The sequence below is a fragment of the Strix aluco genome, chromosome 19, assembly GCF_031877795.1.
Source record: "Strix aluco isolate bStrAlu1 chromosome 19, bStrAlu1.hap1, whole genome shotgun sequence".
In the NCBI taxonomy this organism is placed as follows: Eukaryota; Metazoa; Chordata; class Aves; order Strigiformes; family Strigidae; genus Strix; species Strix aluco.
The window spans coordinates 16,034,431-16,060,836 of record NC_133949.1 but is presented as its reverse complement, the minus strand read 5'-3'; the positions used below and the strand labels follow the sequence as shown (position 1 = coordinate 16,060,836).

Below are 26,406 nucleotides of genomic sequence, written 5' to 3'. Positions count from 1 at the left end.
CGGGCTGGCGATGGGGACCCCCCAACTCCTGCTGAGGCTGAAATGGCAGTTGTTGTCAACTCATGGCGTCGATCACAAACCACCTCAGAGCCGTCAGAGAAGCGTCTCCCGCCTCTCGGCGCAAGGGGGGAGCGGGGAAGGGCTGTGGGGTGGCTGCGGAGCAGGACATGGCGGTCGCTGCAGCCGTTAGCCCTGGCCCTGCTGGGCCACGTCCCAGTCAAAAATGCTGCGAGCAGCTCTCGGGGTGAAAAGCCACCAGTGAAACCAGTTCACTGTGGAATGGTGAGCACAAGCAGGAGAGGGGATGGGAAACACTCGCAGCGTGTGTGCACGGTGGCCGAGTCTGAGCTGCCGGGCAAGCACAGTGGAGCAGCCGGCATTACCCCGTGCCACGGAGGTGCGCGGGGCTCCGCAGCCTCCCCTCGCAGTTGGTACCCCAGCGCAGTGACCTCGCCCCCAGGCAGCTCTCCGTCCCCCAGCGCCTGACCTCGATCGTTCGCAGGGTCGACTCCTGTTCAGTGCAAAACCAGTGGAAATAGCACAAAGCTGGTGAAACAGGAGGCAATCGGAAGTCACCAGTCCCTCCTCCCCCACCTCCCTGACTGCAATTGCTGCTACTCCAGTCGGCACATGAGTTAGGGGAAGCCATGGTGAGACATTAAACCAGCCCCCCCCCGCAGCGAACTGCACCAAGAGGGACAAACAACGCCCTGGCAAGCGCTGACCTGCTGGTGACACACGGGTGAGAGCTGCTCCTCATGGGGCAACACTTCTCCCAATAAGAAAGTCTGCCCTCTCCTCCTTCGCACAGAAACCCGTCACCTCTTAACGTGTCATTGCAGGAAGAACTCTTCTTTTCCAGAGCCACCAAGCTGGGGGAGGCCCCAAGAGGAGGCAGCGTGTCTGGATGGGCGTTAGGAAGCCCTGAAGCTCCCGACTGCACTGACCGGAGCCTTAAGCAGAGGTGGCTGAATAATTCATTGCCACCCAAAAGCTTGTGTGTGCACATGCAGACCCCAGACCTCAAGGTCACCTTTTCTCCTGATTTAACGATTTCTCTTTTAGCGTGAATTAAACTCACTCTGTGTAGAAGAGCCCCGAAGCCCAGCCCAGAGATAGGCCCCAAACAGAGCAGCCTTAGCGGGAGGAGGGCGGCGCAGCCCAGCTGAGCGTCAGAGCAGCTCCCCGCAGCAGCCCTGGGTCTGGGGGCTCGGGGATCAGCAGGCTGTCAGCTGACGGGGGGCGCTTCCATTCCTCTGCGCCTTCGCCGCGGGGGGGAACAGGCCGCTGCCTCCGAGCTTCCCCCGCCGCGACAGCGGCGCAGCGGATTTAGTCATCTTTGGAGCCGCAGCTGCGCTGGATAGCACAGGCACAAGGGCATGAAGAATTAGTAACCGCATGAGTAAACAACCTGCTCTCACCCCCTCCCCGACCACAGCCTCCGGGAGCTCTTCTGGGACCGGCTCTGCCCACCGGCTGCCTGGCGGAGGCGGGTACCTCCCCCCCCCCATCTGCCCCCGCATCCCCCCGGGAGCCGCGTCCGTGGTAAAAACCCCGCGGGGGACACGAAGGCTGCTGGTCCCCGGCAGCTCCCCAGCAGCCCCCCAAGCCCCCAGCAGCCCCCCAAGCCCCCAGCACACCCCCAGATCCCCGCCCGATCCCGGTTTTCGGGCCCGCTCGCTGCCCGCTGCCCCCCCCCGGGGCCGAGCCGGAGGCGGCAGCTCCAGTTGCGGCTTCAGCACCGCGGACAGCGGCAGGGGGGGGAACGGGAGCGGCGCCCCGGCCGGGGGGGGGCTCTGGGGCCTGGGGGGGGTTCGGGCAGCGGAGCCCCGGCCCCAATACAAGGGGGTGGGATGTCCCCGGCGCTGAGGCCGGTCCCCGCGGCCCCGCCGCCACCGCCCCCCCCGTGGCGGCTCCCCGCCCCCCCGCCCCGCGGAGCTCCCCAGTTCCGGTCACGTTGCCGCCTGTTTACGGCGGGGCCGGGCCGGGCCGGGCGAGGCGGGGCCGCCGCAGGCAGCGCGGGCAGCGCGGGGACCCCGGCCCCGGCCCCGGCCCCGCCGCGCCCCCCCCTCCATGACACCCAGCGAGCGGCCCGCGGGGCCCCGCCGCTCCCCCCAGGTAAGGGCCCGGGGCTCGGCGGGGGAAGGCGGGGGGGGGGGGGGGCAGCCCGGGGAGGGTCTCTCCCTGCAGGGAAGGGTGGGGGGGTCCCTCCAGAAGTTGCCTACGGCCCCCCCGGCGCCTCTTCTAGAAGTTGCTGCAGCCCGTGAGGAACCACCCGGCGGCGGCGCCGGCAGCTGCGGGGTGAAGTGTCCGCAGGTCGGACCCGGGGGGGGGCGGAGAGCGCAGCCCCCAGACCCCCCAAGCGCGGGGCGGCACCGCGGGGGTCGCCCAGTGAAGAGGCCGATTGATGCGGAGCGTTGGGGCTGGGCCAGATCCTGCTCCCTCGGGGTCCCCCCCGCGCCGGGGGAAGCTCGGCCTCGCCTTCACCATCAGCCGCGAGCGAGGAGCCTCAGCCCCGGCTGTTGGTCGGGCCGTGGTGTGCGGAGAATAGGGAGAAAACACGGGAATTGGTGATCAGCGTTTGTGTCGGTGTCACCCTTCAGCGGAGGTTGGCAGGTACCGGGCAGCAGACGGGACTCCGAGGGTCGTTGGGCCGCGGGCGAGGCCAGGGCAGGTTCCCCGCTGCCTTCCCCAAGGCCGGGATTTCACCTCTAGTTTCTATTCCTGGCATCGCCTCTTCCTCTGTGACCTTCCGCCAGATTCTTGGCTTCCTGCTGCCTTCTTTTCCTGACATTTAAGGCTGTACTTGCTTCGTGGCCTTGCTGCAAAGTTTGGGTTCTTATTCTCTGCGATGGTAAATACTAAGCAGAACAGATTTCTAGTTGTATCGGTGTTTGTTCCTGCGTGTGTTTTAACGCGACGGAGAGGGGGTTGCTGGCAGCCACCGCAGGGTGAATTATCGACCTGTTCCTGCAAACCTTGTTTGTGCCCTCCGACTCCTCGTGAATTCACCATTTTGCGGATAAGGGCCGGGTCTGGGTGTGACGGTGTTTGGGGGGGGGGGTGTGTACATGCAGTGCCGTGTCTGCCTCTCAGACGCATCATCTGGAGCTGAGGGGGTTTCCTGGGTCAAAGTCTTGGGATTCTGATTGGCGTTAAACAGACTTCAGTGTAGTTTTGCCCTGGAAGCAAATTCTCAAACAATCTGTCTGTGCAAAGGAGACCAGCTCTGAGTAGACTCGCAACTAAATTGGTCATTGTAGCTACTTCAAGAGGCTGCTTCAGTCGTTTAGTGAAATGAGAGTTCTGATAAATTGGGATGAAATTGTGAATCTCACTGAGGTCTCCGATGGCGCTTTGAAACACCCCGCTCGGGTCAGGACCCCCAACGTGCCTTGTCCTGTAGTCATATGGTGAAATATAAGGAGTGAGGGCAAAAACCTGTGTTTTGGAGGCAGGGGCAGGCCCGCAGGGAGGCTCAGCAGTCGAGACCGTGCCCACGACTGCCCAGCGTGGGGAATTGCGGGGGGCTGAGCCCCACGTTGCTTCACCCCATGCTGGTGCCGCATCAGGCACGGGGAGCTCTGCTGAGGGCCGGGGTGGCTGAGCAGAGCAGGGAACCCTGTGGGGAGCAGCTCCCCAAGGCCCGCGCGGGAGCGTGCTTGCCTGTTCCTGGTGAATATCCCCCCACGTTCGTGTTCGTGGGTTGCACTCACGCGGTCTCCCGGGAGCTGCTTGTGATCAGCACCCCGGGAACCTCCTCTGACTTCTCGGGCGCTTTGCCAGCTCCGCTTTCGCAGCCTCTCTGGGTGAGTCCACAGTTGAGGGTTGAGGTATTAGAAGTGCACTTTTAAAGCTGAAGATCTGGTCGCGAGTGCCCCGCTGGGGGCTGTCCTGCAGCTCCTGTGATCCTGTGCTCAAAATCCTGGGTGGTCAGGCAGGAAAATGTGTTCCTGGAAAGCTCTCAGTGATGGAGCAGAGCCCCGTGGGTGCTCCAAAGCTGGAGAGAACCACTCAGCCACACGCTGCTGGGGGAAGGGGCCAGCTCAGGCCATAGGCGTCACCTTCAAACGGGGTCAAAACCCTCTGTTCGGCTGATTGCTGCCTCCTTTCCAGCGCTGTGAGCGCGTACGTGAACGAGTGTCGGAAGCACGAGGGCGCAGAGCATCCTTCAAGCTAAAGAGGGCTATCGCTTACCTTGGCTTTTATTGTGAATGACGTTGCTTTCACTAGCTGTAACCTCACACATCACTCCTCAGAGCCGCAGAGTACGTGGTCACTGTGGAGGCTTCCACCGCCGGCTGCTTTGGCGGGTTAGAACGAGTCTGGACAAGAAAAATAACAGCCACAGCAGCAATGGAGTTGGGAGTTTGGTTCTGAAACCCTCTGGGGTAACGGGGGGCACAGCCTGGGCCAGGCGAGAGCTCCCCCGCTGCCTTGGGACGACGTTGGAGACGCTCGAGCTGTTCACAGCTGCTGCTGAAGCTTCGTTACCAGCTCTGGCATCCTGACCTGTGACGGGGTTGCGAGGGGCACGGGAGGGATCTCCCCATCGCTGCCCGCGGGCAGCGGCACGACCGTTACTGGCCACGTCCCCATCTGCCTGGGACGGCAGCTCCTGCTCCTGCCCCCCTCCACAGCGAGGTGCTGCCCCCCAGACACGACCCCTCTGCCGTTCCTGCCACGGGCTGGGAGCTGTTTCTGAGGGGCAACGGTGAAAGTCACGTTGGAGAGGCAAAGCTGAGCCTAACCCACTAAGGATTTCCCATTGCAGCTTTGGAAACAGACTCTTTTTTTCCCCCCATGCCCAGGTAAATTATGCAGGCTTTTTATCTGCCAAATCAGAGACAACAAGCAGATCTCAATTCCAGAATTTTTTTTCTTTGACTTTCTTTACAGCTTGGTATTTATCAACTATTTATTCTTAAAGGAAACTATTTATTTTTAAAGGAAGATACTTTCATTGGTAAAAAAGGGTAATTTCCTACTTAAAGGAAGGAGGGAAAGTTCAGTGGAAAATCTGCAGCCATTTCTACTAAAGGCATTGCAACGAGACAGAACAAAGTGCTTGAAAATAGCACTACATATCCCCCGGGCTCCGTCCAACCTACTTTCTGATGTTTCCCGAGATGAGGTGCCACAAGTCCCATCCAGATGCCACTCCAGAGCCCGGTGCACGGGGGGATGTGCCGTGGTGTGATGCGTGTTCCTGGCCCGTAGCAGATGCCCGGTAACTTCTGTAAGTGTTGCGCTGGCACAGGGACACGCACCCCCCGCACACCTTTAACGAGCCCCCGTCACCGCCAGCGCTCGCCGTGCAGAGGGCAGATGCTGACTCTCTTGTCTACTCATTATGGTGCCGTCAGGAGAGGCCGTGTGACTTACAAGCCTTAAAAATCATCGTCCTGCCACTCAGAGGAACAGGAATGATTAGGAAGTTAAGTCTGGAGCAAGATTACTTTTTTTACCCTGGTTCCATTTTAAAATGCCCGTCCCTGAGGGGCTGCAGGTCCCTGGGGTTCCGGGACGTGCCCGTGCTGTCCCTGCCTTCAGCCAGGCCAGGCCAGGGCTTTTCTCACTTACCTGACACTGTTCCACAGGGAAGCTTTAAGCCGGTACAAATCCTACCTCCCACAGTAAGCACCTTAAATCAGAAGCAGGACCTTTGTATCTGTTACTTTTATGCACTGCGCCAGCCTTTTTCCTGCTTTCCCATCACATTCACGGGGTGATTGATTGGAGCATTTCTCTCCCTGAAGAGCAGAGCCATCCTAAAACTCAAAATTTCATTATTTTGCCTCCAGAAATGTCTCCCTGGGACATGAAAAAACCCCACTGACAATCCTCCATATTTGCCAAAGCCAGTTCCCATCACCCAATATTCTTATTTCAGGCTTTTTGTGGAGCCCCCACGGGCAGACACCGCCCAGGCTGCAGACCCTGCCATGGGAGCCCCGAGCCAGCCCTCTGCATGGGACAGCCAGACCAGCCCCCAGCCCCACCCCCCGCTCGGTCTGACCCCCTCAAGCAGGAGCAGCCACAGGAGAACACAATTTCTATCATTTCTACTTATTTATGTGCCAGTTAGGTGCTGCGGCTGCCTCTGACCACCCCGCCTGCGCAGCACCAGCATCACAAGTTGGGGTACCCCCCCCGCCCCCTCCCAGCGCACCCCACACCAGCTGCAGGAGAGGGGCAGCAGCGCTGGAGCTCCCCAAAACCCTCAGCACTGGCCACCTCGGGGGCATCGCAGCCGAGAAACCCCCCGTGGGAGCCAGGCACCAGCCCCTTGCAGGGGGGCTGTACCCCGGGGGGGGGGGCCAGGGCAGCCGCTGATCCCCTTCGTTCTGGAGTCTCGCTGCAACCCCCCCTTTCATGAAATAGTAGGAGAGTGGAGACCTGACTTTAAGGATTTCACGACTCTGGAGAGGCTTTGGCAAGAGCAAAGCTCTGAACTGGTGGCACTGCCAAGATCACTTACTGTGGAATCGAGCTTCAACGCGGTTTGATTCGGGTTTGGTTGCGGGAATTATCTGCAAGTGTCCTACATACCGAGCTGGGCGTGCCGTAAACACGAGCCAAAGCGCTCGCTCAGTTCTGAAGTTTCTATAGGAAGAAAACTGAGGTCAGACAGGGGCGAAGGAGGGAACGGAGCAGCATCTCCGGGGCAGGACCGCGCGCTGTGACACTGCCCCTCCGTTTGCTGCAGCTTCCCCCTGTCCTGGGCTGGGTGCGGGGAGTAAGGACAGATCCCACATCCTCATGGAATGGTATTTCCCAGGATTAAGGGCTCTTTCAGGGGTTTATTTTTATCTCCGTGGTGCAGCGGCACAGGTAGGCAGCTCATGCTGCTGCTTCGCTGAAGCCGTTAATTAACACGTGGTGATGGACCCCAGCGCGGCCGAGCCGCCCGGCGCAGGACTGACGGCAGCTCTTGTCTGTTGGGTGAATTACCAGGGAAGACGTTTCTTCTTCTGGAAGACAATATGAGTCTCCTTGCCACGTAGCACTGATGGGGTTAGACAGATCATGTTGTATTCTTCATGTGTTAGATCTCTCCCTGCAGTTACCGCTTCGTAATATGCGACTTGTCAAGTGAGAGCCAAAATCATCGCTGGTGCAACTCCCACCTGGGGACTGCGGGGAGCAATCCTGTCCCAGATGCAATCCTGCTCGGTGACAAAACATTTCCTAGGGCCAAATTCAAAATAGAAACGAGCTGTTCCGATGCCAGGGTCCGTGCGGCAGCGTTTTCTGCTCACGCAGCCTCTGAGCCGCCCAGCCCCAGCACGGGCCGGACGGCAGTGGCGGGGCGGGGGGGTGGCTCAGGGGCCGTTCCCCGGGGCTCTGCCCAGCAGAGCTGCTTCGCCCACAGCCACATCCCCGCGGAAGGGCTAGAGGAGAGCAGTCAGCCCCCTTGCACCCGGCGGGCTCTGCCCCTCGTGAGGGCTCCGGGGACAGGGCTCGCGAGCGCTGCTGCGTGTCTGATCACGAGCCGTCTCCGCTCCCCGCAGGCCTGGACGGTGAATTTGGTTGCGATGGAGACCGTGTCCCTGGAGCACCAGATCCAGAGCGTGCAGCGGCACATCGCTTTCCTGAAGAAGGAGCAGATGGAGCTGCTCCATGACCTGCACCTGGAGATCCTCCGCCTGCAGAAGCACTGCTCAGGTGAGCGTTGGGGCGTGGGAGCACGCCGGGCAGGAAAGCTCCTCGCCGGCACCCCGGGGCCCGGGGATGGTCTCTCGGCAGGACGCGGAGGAGGCGAGCGCCCAGCCGCGGGGGATCCTGCTGGGTGGGGGATCAGGGGATCCATATCCCCTTCAGCCTGCACCCCCGTCCTGGGCGCCACCAGCCCCTCCCAGACCACACCACGTGGCCACCAAACCCTCTGAGATCGCTCCTCTGCCAGCGGGTGCCAGCAGCTTCCTCCAGCTGCAACACTGGAGAACCAGAGCAATTTTCATTCTGGGCATCAGCTGGCCGGGCGGGTGGTAAGACAGGAGGCTGTGTTGATAATCCATCATTAAAACCCTCTCCCTTTGCTTTCACGCTGTGCTCAGGGCACACTTCTGAACGAGGATTAGCCCCAGTAGCTCTGCGCGCTCCCCGGCTGCGTGTTCCTGCTCCCTGCAGATGTTTGGCTCCCCTGAGGGGTTCACTGGTGTAAGGAAAGGGCAAAACCCAGCATTAGCCAGCAAGATGGTCCTGCCTTTTCTTCCCCTGCTCCATGCCCACAAAGGTATTTTGGTGATGAAAATGTAAAAGTAGTTCATCATGTCTCCCAGGTACCAGTAGACAAGGGGAAAGAAGAGGGTTGAACGCCGTCTGTAACTGGGACGTACGAGATCATGCCACGGCCACTTTCAGAACAGGAGGAAATGTGATTTTCTCGTTTATATTTTGTTACTCTTTTACGGCTGCCAGCCCCCTACTCACAGCCCCGCTGCGGCGATGTCGCCCTCCCCTTCAACAAGAGCGGTGGCTCCCCGGCCTCCTGCCCGCCACCGAAACTCATTCCAACTTGTGCCGTCTCCCTCATCAATAATTCAGCCGTAGCTAATCACTCCTTGTCTTCCAGCCTCTCGTCCTCCCTGATTCGTGGGAAACAAAGACATGTCTGCGTCGATAACATTGTCCGGTTTTCCCCATCCTTTCCGAGCTTTTGCTGTTCTGTTTCGTTGTTTTACGGCCTCTGCAGACAGGCGAGACAGCGGAGTTCTCGTGCCTAAATGGGGCCGGGGTGTTCAGAGTCCCCAGGGGCAGGAATGAGCCCGTCGCACAGTTGGCTATTAGCCATCTCCTTCCCGGTGTGGGCGAGCGATAGCACTGTCTGACCGCAGGAGTCGCATCCTCACCCGCGAGGTGTGTGATGCTGCATCGCAGGGAGCGGTGGGGGCAAAGGGTGTCAAGGTGACTTTGCCGATGGTCTGCGGGGGCTGTTTGCACCAGGGGAGTCGGTAAGTCAGCGCTTCCCCCGCTGTGGCCCCGTGGAGCTGCACTGCCTGCCCTGGAGCTGCTGGCTCAGGCCTTAAACCTTTGTGCCGTCCCCGCTTACGTCTCCCCGAGGTGTCCCCGCTGGCGATGCCCCCCCCTCCCGCAGAGCTCTGCTTCCCGGCTGCCGCCCGCTCAGCCCCGAGAGGCTCCGTTCACAGCAGCGGCGGCACTTTCCGGGTGCCGGAGCCCTCGCCGATGCCGACGGAGGGAGCGTCTGCTCTGAGGGGGAGCCAAGCCGGCTGAGCTGCTCCGGGGGGAGGCCCGCAGCAAGCCAGCACCTCTGGATCCGGGCTGGGTCCCACAGCACAACAGCCGTGTTCAGAAGGGACCAGTAAATAAATAAATCCCCAGGTTTGGTGCCTGTGGCCCCATGGCAGCTCCCGCTGGCTGCAACCGACGTCCCGGCAGCTTCGGCCACCAAGAGCTGGAAGCGGGACGGAGCCCCCGTGTGCTCAGCCCCTGCGAGTCCCCAGCACCCCACAGCCTGGCAAGAGGAGGGGGCGGCTGCAGGGCCAGGGCAGAGCCGGCCCCAGGAAACCCCCACAGCCCAGCATTCCCAGTCAGCCCAGTGTTCCCAGTCGGAGGCTTTACAGGAAGGTAACATGGCCCAGAACCACCCGCTCCCTTTATTGGAACGAGCCTCACGTTACAGAGGAGAGTTGGCTTCCCTCCCACTCCCATTTTATTTGCAAGGTATGAACGCAGCAGAAATAGCAATAGATTCCTCTAACTCTTCTTCTTCTCCTTTTACTGGAAGATGAGCTCAAGCCTTGTGGCCATAATTAGCCTGATGGGTGGTGTCAGCGCCGGCTGGTGCCTGGAGCAGAGCGGGATTTGGGGGGATCCCCGCAGGCGATGGACAGCAAAGCTGCCCGGATGGGCTGCGCCGATGGGCCCTCCGCACCCTCACACGTCGGGGCATCAGCACTTCTGTATCCCACCTCCCGCTCGGGCCTGGGGCCTCAGGGAGCCCCGTGGGGTGGTGACCCCTGGATTTGCCCCTCGGGGGTCGTGGGGACGGTGCTGGGGCAGGTTCCCACCAGCCCCCATGGCTCCACCACAGAAGCTGGCACCCCGGGTGTGCATCGTCCCCGAGCCCTGCGCTTGCTCAGCACGGCGATGTCCCCTTTGGAAATAGGCAACTGCTTTAGTTCTCATTTCAAATATATCCGAGACTCCAAACCTATTATTTTAGCTTCAGCAGAATACCACGTTGCCATTGATTTCCAGTGGGGCAGTCGGGAGCACTGAAAGCTTTCCAGAAACTGCATTACGTTCTCAGTTACTTCTGCCTTCTCACTACAGATTTGTTTCCCAAGACAGACGGGCAGAGCAGGCTGAGCCAAGCATTTCGTTTCAGAAGGATGGCAGTGATGAGGATTAGAGTCAGCAGGAAAGCAGATTAAAAGAAAAATGTAGGGCAAAGATTAACCATTTGAACTCACTTTCAGGGAAGAAAAAGCCCCAAAACAACTGAACACTGCTGCTGCCCCTCCTCTCCTCCTCTCAGAGCTGCTGGTGGCTTGGTGGGCTGATAATTAATTCAAAAGAGATTGTCTGTGAGAGTGTGCAGGGTAAAGTGAACTCCAGCGAGTCCCCGAGCTCCCTCCCTCGCTGCCTTTTGTGAGCTGGTTTTGTAGCGCAGGGCTAGGCAGAGTGCAGGCAGGGAGCAGGCAGGGAGCAGGCAGCGTGTCGGGGCTGGGGGTGCAGCATGGGCACAGGGCAGCGCTGCCTGCAGCTGCCTGTGTTGTCCGAGAAGCGGCTGGGTGCCTGGTGTGCAATAACCCATCCTAACACGCTCACAGAGTTCCTGTATTTATTCAGGCCTGGGTGCTCGGGGGACTTTTCCACCAATCAAGAACCCCAACAGCAGGTTTTCGCGCTCCTTTTATACACAAAAATCAGAGGTTAGTGCTTTTCCAAACACACCTATTAGATACTGATTGGTTAGTGATTAACATACAATTATAATTCAGCTTGCATAAGGCTTCTACTACTACACACGCTCAGGGGAAGGGTCTTAACCTGGGCAGGGGTCTCTTGGACCTGTGGGTGTTTTCTAGTAGTATAATGAAAGTAGCTCACTTTAGGACACTCAAAAATGAGTTTTGTTGCCAAGAAATCAAACAGTCACTGTGCCAGGTTGTCAAATCACTCATCCTCAGCACAATCCCAGATGTTCTCTTGATGGTCCAGGACGTTCTACCTATTTTCTAGGGTTTGGAGATCAAAGCCTATTCTTTATGAATTTCTTATCGCTCTTGACCACGTTAATCATTAACCATGGCTACTAGTACACTACATCCCCTGCCCCCGGCTCCCGGCCCCGCAGCACTGCCACCCCCTCCAGGAGAGGGGACAGTCACAGCCCGTGTCCCGCAGTGGCACATCTGTACCCCACGGCCCCAAGGAGCCACGTCCCAAAACCAGCAGCTCTGGCCCCCCAGGGAGATCCCTGCACCCGTTGCCGCTGAGATTCTGAGCTACACGTTGCCCCCGGAGCCGGGCAGCGTCCTCCTGCAGGCACATCGTGCGGGGCCAGGGCCGTCCCGCTTGAGCCACGTGCAGAGGCAGAGATCGGCCTGGAAGCAGTAAATGATGAAATACTTTGGGTGGCAGCTTACACTTTGGCCTATTTTCAGCCCATTGCTCTGCTCTTTGTACGGATTTAAAGCACCAAAAATGGTTCAGCAACTCTCTGAGAAAAAGAAAAGGCTTTGCCAGAGAAATGGAGGCTGCCCCTCTGCCGTGAGGCAGCACCTGTGGCAGATGCCAGACCCGAGGCTGCTTAATAATGTAGAAATTGCCAGAATCGTTGTATTTTTGGCTCAGTCTGTGGCTGGTGCTCCAAGACGGCCACGCCGCAGTGATGGCCAGTGCCCTGGCAGGGAGCGGGGGGGACACGGGAAGCACGCGGGATGGGTGGGATGCTCCTTCTCAGTCCTGTTTGATTTCTCTTCCAGAGCTCACCCACGACCTGGAAGTAAAAGAGCTGGAAGCCCGCCAGCAAGGTAAGAGCTCAGGTTTGTGCACAAGATAAGGGGGAGCATGTGTGGGTGTGGGGGGGCCACCCCAAGAGCCTGTGGCTGGAAGGGGCCCATTGGGGCCACCCAGGGTGGGGACATGGACCTTGTCTGCAGGGGACAGTCGGGCTGAGGGCAGGGGCGGCCACTCAGGAAAGTTTTGCCTGTGAAAGTCAGCACCCCTGGGTGGGCTCCGTCCACAGCCTGTTGGGGACGTCGTGTGTGTGGGTGTCCCCGCGGTGTCCCTTTGGGTTCCATCCTGCCTCTGCTCCGGGTGCTGCAGGCTGAGACCACCCTGGCCACGCTGCTGCCGCGGGCCAGCAAATGCCACCGCACGGCTCCAAGTGACGCGTCCCCGGCCCCAGCAGCAGCCGGGGTGGGCAGGGGCAGGCAGCGGTGCCCAGCAAGGATGCTCTGTCAGCAGCTCGGCTCCTCTTCCTCCTCCATCCCACGGATGAAGCCGAAATGGTCCCTGGCGCCGAGCCCCCACCTGCGCTTTGTCCCCAGCACCAGGGCTGGCTCCGGCGGGATTTGGGGGTCTGGCACTTGGTCTCTCAGTCCATCCCAGCACCCAGCAGACCCCTGTTTCCCCTCACCGAGCCCCAGGGTCCCTTCCCCATGTGGGTGGGCTCTCTGCTAGGGGTGGGGGCTGGCATCCAGCCCGCCAGGTGCCACCGGTGCGTCACGCGCCGTCATGTGCAGTGAGTCCCACCCACAGACCTCTGCCCGTCCTTCAGCCTTTTAACAGTTTAGAGAGTAGGATCACATCTGCCACGTTTATGGGGCAACCACCTAATTTAAGATGCCATCAGATGATTGCTCTTCGAATGCCACTCATGTAATAATTACTGCGTGCGGCTGCCTCCCTTAAGATCTCATTAGAAAGCATTTTTCCTCTGCAGAAGACACTCAGGAGCTGAGGCTGTAAAGCGGTTGCAAATCGTATCGTAAAAAGCAGATTATTGCAGGCAGCGGGAGCAGGCCCGGGCAGGCAGGGCTGAGCGCCGGCGGGTGCCCGGGGAGCGTCCGCTCCCCTCCCTGCACCCCACCAAGGGCTGGGGCAGGAGCGTGCGGCCGGGGCTGCCGAGGGCAGGGGGGGTGTGCCAGCACAGCCCGGCCCCCCCGTGCCCCCGCGTTGGGCTCACGGCACACCCCGGCCCTCCTGCTGCCCACGGCGCTCGGCCCCGTCACCGCAGGGTGCGAATCCCCCGTGCCAGCGGCTCCAGCTGCCGCCTCGCACCCCCGCAGCGGGACGTGTCCCCTCCCCAGGCGGTCCCCCCGTCCCCCAAACACCTCCCAGGGCTGAGTGTGGGGAATGCAGCTGGTCACGGGGTGCAGCAGCCGCAGTGTGTGCCTGGGCCACGTCCCCGGGGCCCCGGAGAGCCCCGCGCCAGCAGCATGCCTGCCCTTTTGGAGATGACAACGTGTTTTGGTCGAGGACAAGAGCATTTTGAGCCACTGCCCACCCCCAGCCCCTGCCCCAGGGGACACAGAGTGCATTTCCTTTGCTCTCGCAGCCCACATGTGCCCTCTGCGCACCCTCAGAGTCACTTTCAGGGTGAAAAACGAGTTACCTAGGAAAATTCTAAGACTGCAGCACGAGGCTGCAGCGAGGCAGAGGCGGCAGGTTCCATGGCAACAGCGTCCTCCGCTGAAGCTGCCTTTGCTTCCACCCCCTGCGTCCGGGTGTTCCCCACCGCAGCGTGCCCGCAGCACCGCCGCTCAGGGCTGACGGGGTTCCCCAGCCTGCGGCGCGTCGGGAAAGGGGAGTTTTGGATCCCTGGCTCCAAAAAGCACCCGCACAGCCTCGATGGCGCTGCTGGGACACACTGGCCATGTGTCCATGTGCCCTCAGAGCCACGTTGGGAGCATGCGGGGACCTGCCGGGAGCCGTGGGCTGAGGCCACCGTGCCGGGCTGAGCCCCCACTGCCTCCCCTGACCCCCTTCTGTGCCTTGGCCCCGCAGATGTCCTGGACCAGGAGCTGGAGGAGAAGTGCCGGGCGATGGAGGCCCAGCTGCAGGAGAAGGAGAAGGACAACCTGGAGCTGCGCAAGGAGCTGCAGCACAAGGAGACGCTGGTGGCCGCGCTGCGGTCCAGCCTCCGCACCAAGGAGCGCCGGTTCCTGGAGGAGCTGAAGCGGCGGAGCCACCGCGTCACCATCCTCGACACTGAGCTGCAGAAGCAGACGGAGGCGGCCGCTTACCTCTCCCTGCAGCTGCACGCCACGGCCCAGCGGCTGCCGGGCCCCGGGGCGGGCAAGCGGCTGCCCCCTGAGCAGCCCCCCGCCATCCCCCCGCCCGAGGGCAGGCCCCGGCGCCGCGGGCACAGGGTGCACGCTCGACGCCCGCCCGGGGATGGGGCCCACCCCAGGGACCCCGCGCAGGAGGAGCACGACGCCATGCCCGACCCGGCTCTTTTCCTCTACACGGCACGGCCGCATGCCCTGCAGCACCTGCCGACGGAGCCCCCCGTGCCGGCCCATGGCATGGCCGGTGCCACCGTGGCCCCACGGGCACAGAGGCCTCCCCGGCAGCCGGCGCAGGAGCCAGTGGCCAGGGCCAGGTCGGCCAAGGGTGAGGCCAGCAAGAAGCAGGGGTCTGGCCCCCGCGGTGCCCCCCGGGAGTAGGCGGTGAGCGGGCGGCGTGTCCAGGAAGTCCTGAGCCCGGCGGCACCGGGGTGGGTGCTGGCCGAGGTTGCTTCCCCCCGTCCCCTCGGAGGGGAAGGGGCAGCGGAAGGCAATGCCCTGCTCACACCTCCTGCCCACAGGCAGCCGAGGAGGGTCCCCCTTGCCCCAAGGGTCTGAGCCGGGGGGTGCCACCGGCAGCGCTGCGGGGCAGGCGGGCAACCCAGCAGCGGGGCTGCAGAGGGGGCTGAGCGCCTGTCCAGAGCTTCCAAGGAAAGAACGAAAGAGAGAAAGGAAAAATAAGAAAGCATTCTTGCAACAAGAAGGTCTTCCTGCTGCTGCCGCACTGGGTGTGTTTTCCCCGGCCGGGGGTGCTGGGAGGTGGGGGTGCCGCAGCGAGCAGTGGGCTGTGCAGCACAGGGCTGGGGACGAGCTCAGCCTTGGGCACCGCCAAGCCACGGCCGGGCTGGGGAGAGCCCCAGACATCACCAGGAAGGTCCTCGGGGACGCCGGCAGCTGAGGGACAGTCGGTCCCGTGGGTGCCAGAGAGGGGACGGTGCTGCCGTGCCAGCCAGCTCCCAGGCCCTCGCTCCCCGGCGCAGCGGCTCGGCCGCCTCTAACACGGATTTCCCCGTGTTCCGTCTACACGCACGACTTGGCCGAGGCTCTCCCGGACACCCCTGCAGCCCCTCGCCCACCGCAGCCTTGCTCCACACGCTGCTGGAGCCGGGCTGCCATTCACCCCCTGCGCCGAGCCGGTCTCGTCTCGGCACCAGCATTTCGGGTCTCAGTCGCATCGGTCGCCAGGTCTGGGTTTGTCGCAGCCCTTCGGTCCTCCCCCACCGCCTCCGAGGAGAGGAGGGCTCCGGCGGCTGGGCAGGACGAAGGTCTCGCTGCTCAGGCACCAGCGGGACCCGTGTTGCTCCGGGCAATACCGAGGGGCAGGTTTCGCCCCGGCGCTTTGGCTGCCGGCCCTGGCTGGCCCGGCTGCGTGGGCAGGAGGATGCCGCAGCCATCGGACCCCATTTCCTTCCAATTCAGTTTGAAACATCTTCAAAAACGTCGCCCTCGTAGACCAGTCGGGCTTAGCCTGCCCGAGCTCACCCGCAGCGCGCCCATGCAGTCAGAGGTGTCTATTTTTGTAGTTCAATATTTATATACTATATTAAAATGCTTTTACGAGGTTCTCCTCAGCAGTCCCTAGGCCAGCTCTGTGGTAAAATCCACCCCCGAAGCATACGAGCTGCACTAGCAGGACAGATATTAGCAGCTTTTGTACCTTTTCTTTGGCTGTGATGTGAATAGTCAGGCTTTGGAGGGTGAGACCCCTCCTGCTCCCCCAGGGCTCCCTCGAGGGCTGGGCCCCCCCACCCCCCCGCTGTGGTCCCTAACACACCCGTGACTTTGGGAAGTAGCCCAGCAAAGCCACGCCTGGGCAGGCCCCCCCCAGCTGGGCCCAGCCAGCGGTTGCCCGGGCTGAAGCCCTGCAGGGGTGTGCAGCTCCCGGGGGCAAAGGCAAAGCTCGAGCAGGAAATTTTGGTAGCCCCTGACGTGTCCAAAGCCGCTGCCTCGGGGGTGCGGAGCCCGGCAGAGCCCCCCCCAGCTCCCGCCTGCCCACCCTGTCACCCCCCATGGAAGGCTGCAGAGAGCCCGGGCAGGGCACCCACATGCCCTGGGTGCAGAGATCCCCTGCCCAAAGTGCCTTCCCCAGGCAGGCGGGGGTGCGGGGGCAGCGGGGGGGTGACCACCTGGGTGCAGTTGCACAAGGGAGAAAAGCCCCGAGCCCGGCTCTGGGTGATGGGATGCGTCCCACCCGTTCCCCATTGCAGAGGGATTTAAGGCAGGCTCTGCCGTGCCCCAGCCCGGGGGTGAGCAGGGGGTGCTGGGGGGGCCCTGCTGCCACCCACCCCCCCCCGAGGCAGAGGGGGGCAGCCAGGGGCCATTTGTGCTGCCTCGCACTCGCGGCCGCCTGCTCCCCGGGGCTGCTGGGCCTTCGGAAGTTGCCGTTTCTCTCAGGTTCGGAGAGGTTCCGCCGAGGATTTGTCCCTGTTCTCTTGTAAGGTGCGGGAGGGCCGTAGGTGTCCCCGCACCGTTTGGCTGTTCCCTTCGCTGTGGTGTGCACAGCTGCTTTCCCCTTTCCTTCCTAGACAATCCTGATAGAGTATTTTGTGTTTTTGTTATAAAATCCTTGATAAGATCATGGTGTTGATGACTGACCTGAGCGTTGAAAAGGGGAGGGAGAGGTATGATCCTTCTTCTGTGTAAATACCTTCCCAGCAATCATCATTTTTAGTGCCTAGTATGTAAATGAAGCAACCTTGTCTGAGCTGCAGGATCCTTTCCTCTTCACCACTAATTAGCAGCTTGCTCAAGGAGTTGGTCTCATTTCCAGTCCCCCCATTGCTTCTCCCCCCTCCCGGTGCTCCCTGGTGCTCGCGGGCGGCTGGGCAGGCCCTGAGCCCCGCAGCCCTTGGACGTGCAGGCGAGGGGGGGTTGTCTCCCAAAGGGATGGAGAGGGAGCACCCCAGTTCCCCCACTTTGTGCCAGCGTAATGTCCTTGGAGAGGAGCTGTCGGGGCGAGCCCTGTGCTTTTCCCTGGCGCCCTCACCTCAGAGCGGGAAGGATCAGCTCCTGCGTGCTGTACCTGCTTCAGTCACTGCTGCTTTTCTTGGGAGGGAGGGAAGCTCTAGAGATACTATATATACACTTATATATATATACATAGACGCACTTGTTTTGAAGGGAAAACACTGTATGATTGTAATAGAAATGATGTTGAGATAAATTATTTTAATCTTTGTATTTGTATAAAATGATCAAAGAGATCAAAATGATCAAAAAAAAAGAACAAAAAGACAGCGTTCCTGTTTTTTAATGAGCAGGCTGCCGTTAGCCAGAGCCAGCCCCGGGGGGCAGCGGGAGCCCGCGCAGTGCCTGCCCTCCTCTCCCTGGGCGGGGGGCTCGTGCAGACCCCCTTGGTCTCGGACTAAGCTAGCCCTCAGCCCGTGAGGTGTCCCGGGGATCTGGGGGTGCGTTTAGTTGAGCTGCAGGGCTCCCCGGGAGCACAAGGGGTGCACCCAGCTTCGCCCCGCGCCATCCCCCCGCTGCGCAGCGCGAGGGGCGCAGCCGCCAGCACCCCCGTGCTCTGTGGGGAGCAGGCGGGGTTCAGCGCCGCCTCGTGAAGCTGAACGATCCGATGGGAACGGGCGCACAGCTCGCTTGTTAAACAGCATCTTACGTGCCGAGAGCTTTCTGCATCCGGGCACCTCTCCTCGGCACCCCCCTTCCGCTCCGCAGCTCGACAGAGGCTCGTGGATTTGATGTGTTGGGTTTGCTGATCTCTCTTTTCCTTGTTATTTTTCCTGACGCTCTCTGAGAAAGCGATGTCTGACATTGTGCAACCTTGCAGCGGGCACGGGGCGAGTGGCAGGCGGGAGGCGACGAGGAGATGTGCCCATGGCAGAGCCAGGTGGCAGAGCCTGTCCTGGCAACCCAGGGCACACTCCCCTGGGCTTATTTTAACCCTGGGCAGACTGGTCGGGAAGTTGACCCTGTTGATTAAAAAGCCATATTTTCTGAATGTGTTTGCTGGGGCTAATCTAAGCGCTCCTGGCTGCATCCTTCCCGTCCCCATTGCGAGGGCCAAAAGCCCCCTCAGGAGGCTGCACGGCCTTGCCCGCTGCTGCCCGGCACCGCGCAGAGACCTGTCTGCGGCGGGGCCTGATCCTGCTGCCTTGGGGAAGCTTTGCCTGAGGCAGAGCCCAAGGCTTTCTGCAAACCGCCTCACTGGACACGGGGTTAAGGGGCAGAGGGGCTGAGGGGTGCTCTCCCTCGGAGCCAGCGGTGGTCAGGGATTGCTCTGCTCTGCACAGCACGTCTCCACGCACAAATTCCCCAAAATCAGATCCGAGGAGGCAGAGGAGCAGCAGCGCTGCCCGGCTCGCTCTCCCTGCCGGGAGGGTAAACCAGCAGCACGTCAACGGGCTGTCGTTTTTGGGACCGAGGTGAACATTTCGGGGTCCTCGTGTGCGGCTTTGTGAGCTGGCTGCTGCCGGCCCCGTAAAGCCGTGGCGTCCTGCCCTTCGCCGGGAACACCAGCCCTGGCTTCCCAGCAGCCCCGATGAGCCAGTCTCGCTGCAGTCCCGCCCCAGCCGCCTCAGTGCACGCCTGTTCTTGTCACCCTCTTGCACTGTCAGTGCCTGGCTGCCAAGTCCTACGGGGAATGCAATAGGAGGGGAGAGAAAACTCCCTCCTGTCCATCGGTTGCCTCACGCTGTGGATAAGATCAGCGATGCCGCTGTGCCAGGCCGGGCGAGCCGGAGAAACCTGGGACCGATGAGCACGGCAGCCATGGAGGATCCCGCCAGATGACGCGGCCTGTAAAAGCGCAAAGATAAAAGTGCCACATCTCCTCGCTGGTGGAAGCTGCCCTTTGCTCCCCAGTCTGGGTTTCTGCCTCTGTCTCCTCTCTGCCAGCGCTGCCTCAGGGCTGGCCCTGCCGCCACGCTGCCGTCCCGGCTCCCCGCTGCGGCCACGCGGAGGGCCGGCACCCGTGGGCAGGGGGACGCAGAGCGTCGCGCTCGGTACCGCCACCATCTCAGATCCCTCCATTTCCTCCCTCCCCTCGCGCCTTCGGGCAGGAACAGGGTGGCGAAGCTGCTGGTGTGAGGGTGGAAAGCGCACCCAGCATGGAGCCAAGTGGCACCCGTTCCTCCCCAGGTCTGAAGACACCTCCAGCCTCTTCCCAATAGATTTCATGGATCTTGTGGCTTCCAAAATAAGATCCCCTTTCCTGTCATCGCAATTATGGCAGGAATGAGACTATTGGCCCAATCTCTGTATGTCTGAAAAAGCAGACCCTTCGCCCCAGGGGACGCGGGTAAGGTGCTGAGCCGCAGCCCCTCAGCCCTGCAGGGACGAGCACCATCTGCATTTGCGCGGGTGCTTCAAGGTCACACAGAAGGTCGCTGTCATCCCAGTCCTTGCTGAGGGTGTGACCGGCCTCCCTGGGTGGGGACATCACCTCTGCCTGGCCAGAGCTGTGCTTGGGACCCCGGTGGTGGCCCTGGCAGAGGGACTGGGGGGGAAGCACCCCTGGGTACAGCTCCCTTGGTCCCGGAGCAGCTGTGATTTTGTTGGAGCAAAAATATTCTCCTTGGCTGAGTTTGCAAAGCTCAGCTGAGAACAATAAAAGCCTGTGCCTCATGCTGGGGAGAGCCATTGTGGTGGGACAGGCGCCAAAGGTTTGACACTGCTCTGCTTTATTTGAATGTTCATTTTACAACATGACACCGTTATTCGCCAGGACGATGTTAATGTCGACTTTGCTTTTTAACCAAGTGCTTTTCAAAACGTGTTAATACCCAGAGACTAGAGTATGGAGCTGTACTTCAGCAGTTGTTGTCATATGCCTTTTTCTTAATAAAGAGATTGAAATCTGCAGAGGGTTGTACTGTCCTGTCCCACACCCGGCACCTCCAGCCACAAACCAGGAGCGTCTCTGCTTCCTTCCCCAGGACTGGCTCCAGCCTCAGCACCCAGAGCCCCTCCACAGCTCCGGGGAGACCTTAGAGCGGCCTCCCAGGGCTTAAGGGGGGTGCAGGAAAGGGGGGAGGGACTCTGGATCAGAGGCGTAGGGATAGGATGAGGGGTGATGGTTTTAAACTGACAGAGGGAAGATTTAGATTAGATATAAGGACGAAGCTTTTCCCTGTGAGGGGGGTGAGGCCCTGGCACAGGTTGCCCAGAGAAGCTGTGGCTGCCCCCTCCCTGGAAGGGTTCAAGGCGAGGTTGGACGGGGCTTTGGGCAACCTGGGCTAGTGGGAGGTGTCCCTGCCCGGGGTGGGGGGTGGCACTGGGTGGGCTGTAAGGTCCCTTCTGACCCAAACCAGGCTGTGATCCCTCCACCTGCACCCCCCTCCTCTCCCCAAGGCCCCAACTTGGGGAAAAATGGCTGCTTTGCAAAGTTTCTGTCCACAGCTGCCCTGGGGAACACCCCAAGCAGGAGCAGGCGCTGCCGTGCGGGATAGGGGACCCCCCCCCCGTCACCCCCACCCCGGGGGCACCCGGCCCGCCCACCCGGCGACCTTGTGGCCTGTGGGAAGGTCGCACGCAGCCAGTGACCTTCACCGCGGCCTGCGGGGCCTCCATGGGCCGCGCCGCGCCGCGCCCCCCCCTCCTCCTCCTCTTCCTCTTCCTCCTCCTCCCCCCCGACGGCGCCCACCACGCCGCCCGGTCCCGCGGGGGGGCGGGGGTCGGTCGGCGCAGGGCGAGGCGGCGGCGCGGCCCCTTTAAGGCGTTGGCGGCGGCCGCGCGCAGAGGTTGGGCCCGTGCCGGCTGCCGTAGCGGCGCGCGGGGCCGCGGCACCACGTGGGGCCGGAGCGGCGCTGTCCTTCGCGGCGGGCGGGCGGGCGCGGGGCGCGGCGCGGCCCCATGGTCATTAAAGCGGACGAGATGCCGGTACCGGCCGCCGCGCCGGCCGCCGAGCAGCAGGAGCCGGGCGCCCGCGGCAGGAGGCCGGCGGAGACGCGGCAGCGCCCCGGTAAGGGGGGGGGAGCCGGGGTCGGGGCCTTGCGGCGGGGAGCGCGGGCCGGGCCTGGCGGGGCCGCCGCGGGGGGGTGCGGGGGGTGCGGGCCCGTCGCCCTCTCTCCCGGTGCCGGCGGAGCGGCGGGGACTCGGGGCGCGTCTGACAACTTCGGCTGCTCCGGGGGGGACCCGGGCCTGCCCCGCCGCGGGGTCGAGCTCCCGGTGTACCGCCCCCCGCCCCGGCCCAGGGACCCCCGTTTCTCGCGGGGAAGCCGTGCCGGGCCCCGGCGGCCGCTCCGCGGCTCAGGGAGGCTCCGCGCAGCCCCCGCCGGGGCCGCCGCGTCCCCGGGGAGGCGCTGGCTGCTGGAGGCCGCGTCGGTCGCAGCGGGGCCGGGACGCGTGATTCCCGCCGCTGCTCCGAGTGCCGGCGAGGTCGAGCCGGAGGAAGCGGCGGGGGACCGGCCGCGCCGTGCGACGGGCCCGTCCCGGCGGAGCAGCGAGCCCCGAGCCCCGGTGAAGGTCACCTTCACCGGGCCGCACCACCGCGCGGCCGCGGGGGGTGGAGCGGCCGCTCCGGGGCTCCGTGCGCTGCCCGGGCCCGGCCCCGCGGGCCTCGGAGCGGTGCGGGCCGGGGCGGTTGATCCGCGGGGCCGGGGCCGCCCGGCGGGACCCCCGTGCCCCGGCTGCGAGGATGCGGCCGCCACGCACGCTGCGGTGCTGTTACCGGTAGCACCGGGAGCGCGGGGGGGGGGGGGGGGGGGGTGTCACAGGAGCGGTCGCCAGGCCGCGACCGTTGGTACCGCGCGTGTTGGGCGCAGCTGTACCGGCACCGGCAGCCGTAGGCGGGTGCTGGCGCTGCCCACGTTTGGACCTCGGCGGCTCCGCGGAGGTGGGCAGGAGAGGGCTGGGTTGTCCTGGGGTTACGGGAGCCGCTGACACGTTGGGAAAGACTCAAAAGCAAGAACTTGGGCTCTGCTGGGAAGGGCGGACGGCGGCTTTGAGACCGCAGCTGAGAATTACACGTGTTAGTTCTTTGCTGGCTGCTCTTGCGGCCCGTCAGAGCCTGAGGGGCTCAGGCCAGGGACGAGGTGCAGCCCCGCGTCCTGACTGTGCTCAGCACCGGCTCCAGGGCTCTGGGCATGAGCCTGCTCCCGGTTGTGCGGGGTTTGGTGCGTTGGACCATCAAGAAGTTGTCCCGAGCGCTGGTCTGGGGCTCAGCTGTTTTCTCTGATCTTTAACACACAAGAAGCCAGGGCAGAAGCAGCGTGGTTTGTGGTTGGCCTCCGTCCTGAGGCACTTATACCCGCTGAGCGAGTGACCCGCTGCTTCCTCCCTCCCCTGATTTTTATGGTGGCGAGGTGAATTTTTGAAGTTTGTCACCGAAAGCAAAGTTCATCGGTGTTTGGCGCTGGAGCGAGCTGGACGCGGTTCAAGAGTGGGGAAGCCTCCCCCTCCCCCCTGCGCGCCAGGTTTGAAAGCGGGCGTCAGGCCCGCAGGGCCAGCAGCTGGGTTAAAAAGTTACGCTGTGTAATCCCTGCCTCTCGGGGCCCAAACTGAAGACTGAAGGAGGCAGGGAGGTGGAAAAATCCTCCAAGTGTTTCAGCACTGCAGGATTGCTCAGGCACCTGGTGGGTCTGGGGAGGAAAGGGCCGAGGCGGTGCCTCTGGGCAGCCTGTCCCTGCGCATCGGCAGCCAGCCCAGCTCTGCTTCCCGGGATGCTCCTTCTGCCTGAGCACTCTTGGGCGCCCTGCTTTGTCCGAAGGAGGCTGTGGGTGCTGCTGGACCATGGGCAGGCTCTGAGGGGGCTGCTCGCTGAGGACATGCACCCCTCTGCTGCGCCAGGCATCGACACGGGGGGGTTCTCTGCCTCTGAAGGGCGAGAGGGCTGATGGCTGCTTCTCCCTGCCTCCAAGCTAGACAAAACTGTTGGGGCCACTCCATCCTTCTGAGTGCAGAAGCTCAAAAATGTGAACTACTGGGGTTCCTGTAACGATTTCTGACGGGGGCGGTTATGGGTTACGTTACCTTTCTTATTCACTAGCATGAGATGGAGACAGCCATTGTGTGCAGCGTTTCTTGGGTTATTTTTGTTCTTACAGTTGTCACCGCCTTAGATCAAGTTTGTCTCATGCAAGTTTAGCAGTGCTTCTAGCTACTGTAAAATGCATTCCAACCTTGCCTTGCCCAAAGATTTGCTCTGTCTAGCTAGGTCCCTCCATCCCTGTTCTTTCTGGCCGCCCATATCTTCAGCCACGTCTTCTGTTAAAAAAGCGGCGAATGCAGGTGTTAGTGGAAAACTGCTGTGGAGGCAAGCGTGGCTGCGCGTTAGTGACAAGGTCAGAAGGCTGATTCTTAATCTCGGGATCTGCTATCGCTGTCTGTTGCCCGACCTTGGAGGTCTGCTGGTGTTTTGGAAAGGGCTGAATTGCTGGCAGTCAGGGTTTTTTTTTTTTTTAATATGAGGTTGTAACGGGCTTCGGGGGGAGAATCGGAGGAATATTGTGCAAGAGAAATCTGATCACCGCTACAAGGTTAAGAAGAGGGAAGGAGTGTGATAACACAGCATCTGTGCGGCAAGATGGGAGACGGGAACCTGAGGGGATGGCGTCTGGAGCGGCTCTGCCGGGGGGATAACAGTTGAGCTCCCTCTTGGAAGCTCGCTGCTCTGCCTGAGCAGCCTTGCTCATGCGTTTCCCAACTGAGGAGCGGAAGTAAGTAGGTCAGGAACATGCACCCAGGTAAATCCACCCGCAGAACCGCCTCACGCACAGTAAAAACAGTGTTGTGTTGCAGAGTCCGGTGTTTGTCTTCGTCCTCTGTGAATGACTAAACTTGGCAGCACACCCCTCTCCTGGCGCAGCTTTCCAGTGCTCGCTTTGCCTTCTTGCATCGTGTTGGTTGTACTACAAAGTTGTTATTTCTAGAAGCTTTAAAGGTCTGAAGTTCATGTATTTTTTTTTTATTTGCATTTGAGAAGTAAAACCAGTCCACGGGGCAGCTCTCAGACAGAGCATGAGAGATGAAAACCGAAGTGTAGCGAGGCCCACGGTGGCTGTCGCTGTTGGCAGCAGGTCAGGTTTTGGCCAGGCTGCCGAAGGGTTAGCGGGTGGCTCTCACCTCCCGCACCTGCCTGGCTGACGGAGCGGGGCTCACGCCTGGCTGACGGAGCGGGGCTCACGCCTGCCTGCCTGGCGGTTGAGCTTTCCGTTGCATTCCACCGCTTTAATGTTTGTGAGCCTGGGACGAGTGGGTATCTGGCATTTTCTTGACAATTCAGCGGAGAGGCACTTAGGCAGGTGACAAACCTCCCCTCTTTGGGTGGGACAATAGATCTGTGCTCACAGAAGTAAGCTCTTTTCCTAAGCTGAAGAAATAACTGCCACGGTGCTCACCAGCCGCTTGACTGGTCCTGAGGGAGGAATCCCACGAAGCAGGGTGCTGAAGTAAGGTTCCCTACAGCAGAGTGACCTTAGACTAATGTCACATTTTTTAAAAAAAGCATTTCCTTAGGTTCCCCTTCCCCTTAAAGAGAAAAGTTCTACTGCAACCTGTTGATGAAGCTGCAGGCTCAGAGTTTGCTGTAGCTACTGTCCCACGCCATAAACCTGCAGGATGGTGACTCTTGCCCAGAGCTCCTGGGGTCGGCTGACGCCAGGCCCCCTTCCCAGGCTCCCCGCTAGCTCAGCTCCTGCCGTTGCGGCTGGATGAGGCTGGAATGGTGGGGTGTTATTGCAGGTGGCGTGGTGCGGTGCCCTGCCAGCAGGCACGGGGGTAGGACTGGCCAGCCTGGCAGCTCAGTGCACGGGTTGGGCTGGGGCTAAGCGGGGCCCCAGTGCCAGCTCGGGTCACGGCGCTGGGCGAGCTGGGGTGGGGGTGCCCACTGGGTTTCTGTGGGACAGGCGAGCGAGTTTCCCTGGCTCCGGCCCGCAGCATGCTCTTGCAGAGACGGGGAGCAGCTGCCCTGGGGCTGTGTGCGGCCCGGAGCTGGCCCAGGGGGGGTCTGGCGCAGGGCTGGCAGGGTGGGAGGCTGTGGGGAGGCAGCGGGAGCTGCTGCGGACACCATCGCAGCCGTCGGATCTCCCCTGCCAACCCTCCCAGAGCTCCCTGCCGCCACCTCTGCGGGTCTTGGCGCTCTGGGCCACGTTAAGGTTTACGTAGGGCTCTTGGGACCGGCACAGTTGGGTCTTTCCAGGCTTGTGCTGTGGGGAGTTTTCTCCGGAGCTGCTGTGGTTGTGGTGACGGGCATCAGCGGCAGCACGGGGAGCAGCTGGAGCCCGCCCTGCCGCACCGTGGAGCTGGGGCTGTTGCCTCCCAGCGTGGCTGCTTCTGTCTGCAAGGCCCATGTTCCGCTGGTCCTGCTGCGTGCGGAGTCCAAGGGGATGGATAGCTCGCTGTCGTGGGCTCTTGCTGCCTCCTCCGAAACTAGGGAATGTGCGGAATAAAAAACACGTGCTTGGAGAATTATCGACTGATTCTCGGGATCTGTCTGAAATGCAATTCCTTTATTTGGCTCTTCTCTTGAAATTTGAGGAACGTGCTCTTCCCAACACAGTTGATGTTTTTGTTGGTGCTGATCTTTGCACTTTGCCTTAGGTCCTGCTCTTTGCTCCTGATTTCTGTGATGTTTGAATTGCATGTTGTTGTAGCAAGGTCAGCTAGCCAGCTAGTTTTCAGGACTAAGTTTCCAAAATTTTGGCCAGGTAGAAAGTTTACAAATGGGTTTAAATGTAGTTCCCAGATGTGGAGAGCACAGCGTGGGTAACTGAGGGTGCCAAATGCAAAGCGTGAGGCATTTTGGTGCTTGTAAGTGCCTGAGCCAGCAGCTGTGGGGCCGGTGAATGCCCTGGGGCACAGCTGCAATGCAAATGTCCCGGTATCAATCCCAATACGAAAAGCCACAAACTTCTAAGCAGGCTGGAATGTGGCTTGAGTTGTTTAGGTTGATCCAGCCAAATTTTACTGTGGATACACAGGAGCTGGGAATGACTAATTTTCCCACTTGCCGTCCAGGGATTGTTAGTGCCGCAGGAGAGGTGTTGGGACCAGCGAGCCTGGGGCCCTCGTCAAGAGCCGCACGCTGCAGCCCCGCCACGCTCTCTGTGCGAGTCAGTCCCAGGTGTTGGAAAGCCGCTGAAAAATAAATGTGGTGCTTATACCTCTACCCACAGATGGGTTATAACCAATTTGTCTTTAATGACGGCAGTAGAGCAGCTCCAACGTTTCACTGTGGCCTTTATTA

At 61.4% G+C, this 26,406-nt stretch overlaps 2 protein-coding genes across 2 annotated transcripts in view; both read left to right on the top strand.

The window, feature by feature from the left end:
- Positions 1 to 1,987: 1,987 nt before the first annotated feature.
- Positions 1,988 to 20,084, top strand: CCDC92B (coiled-coil domain containing 92B). Its single transcript, XM_074845238.1, has 4 exons — positions 1,988 to 2,118; positions 7,515 to 7,668; positions 11,958 to 12,005; positions 13,984 to 20,084. Exons 1-4 carry the CDS (start codon positions 2,074 to 2,076, stop codon positions 14,643 to 14,645), a joined length of 909 nt encoding a protein of 302 aa, XP_074701339.1. The 5' UTR covers positions 1,988 to 2,073; the 3' UTR covers positions 14,646 to 20,084.
- Positions 20,085 to 21,025: 941 nt separating this feature from the next.
- CLUH (clustered mitochondria homolog) overlaps positions 21,026 to 26,406 on the top strand; it is a 39,087-nt gene continuing 33,706 nt past the window's right edge. Inside the window, exon 1 of the mRNA XM_074845551.1 lies at positions 21,026 to 21,183. Within this exon, the coding sequence (XP_074701652.1) occupies positions 21,075 to 21,183 (109 nt within the window). The 5' untranslated portion in view covers positions 21,026 to 21,074. The remainder of the gene's footprint in view (positions 21,184 to 26,406) is intronic.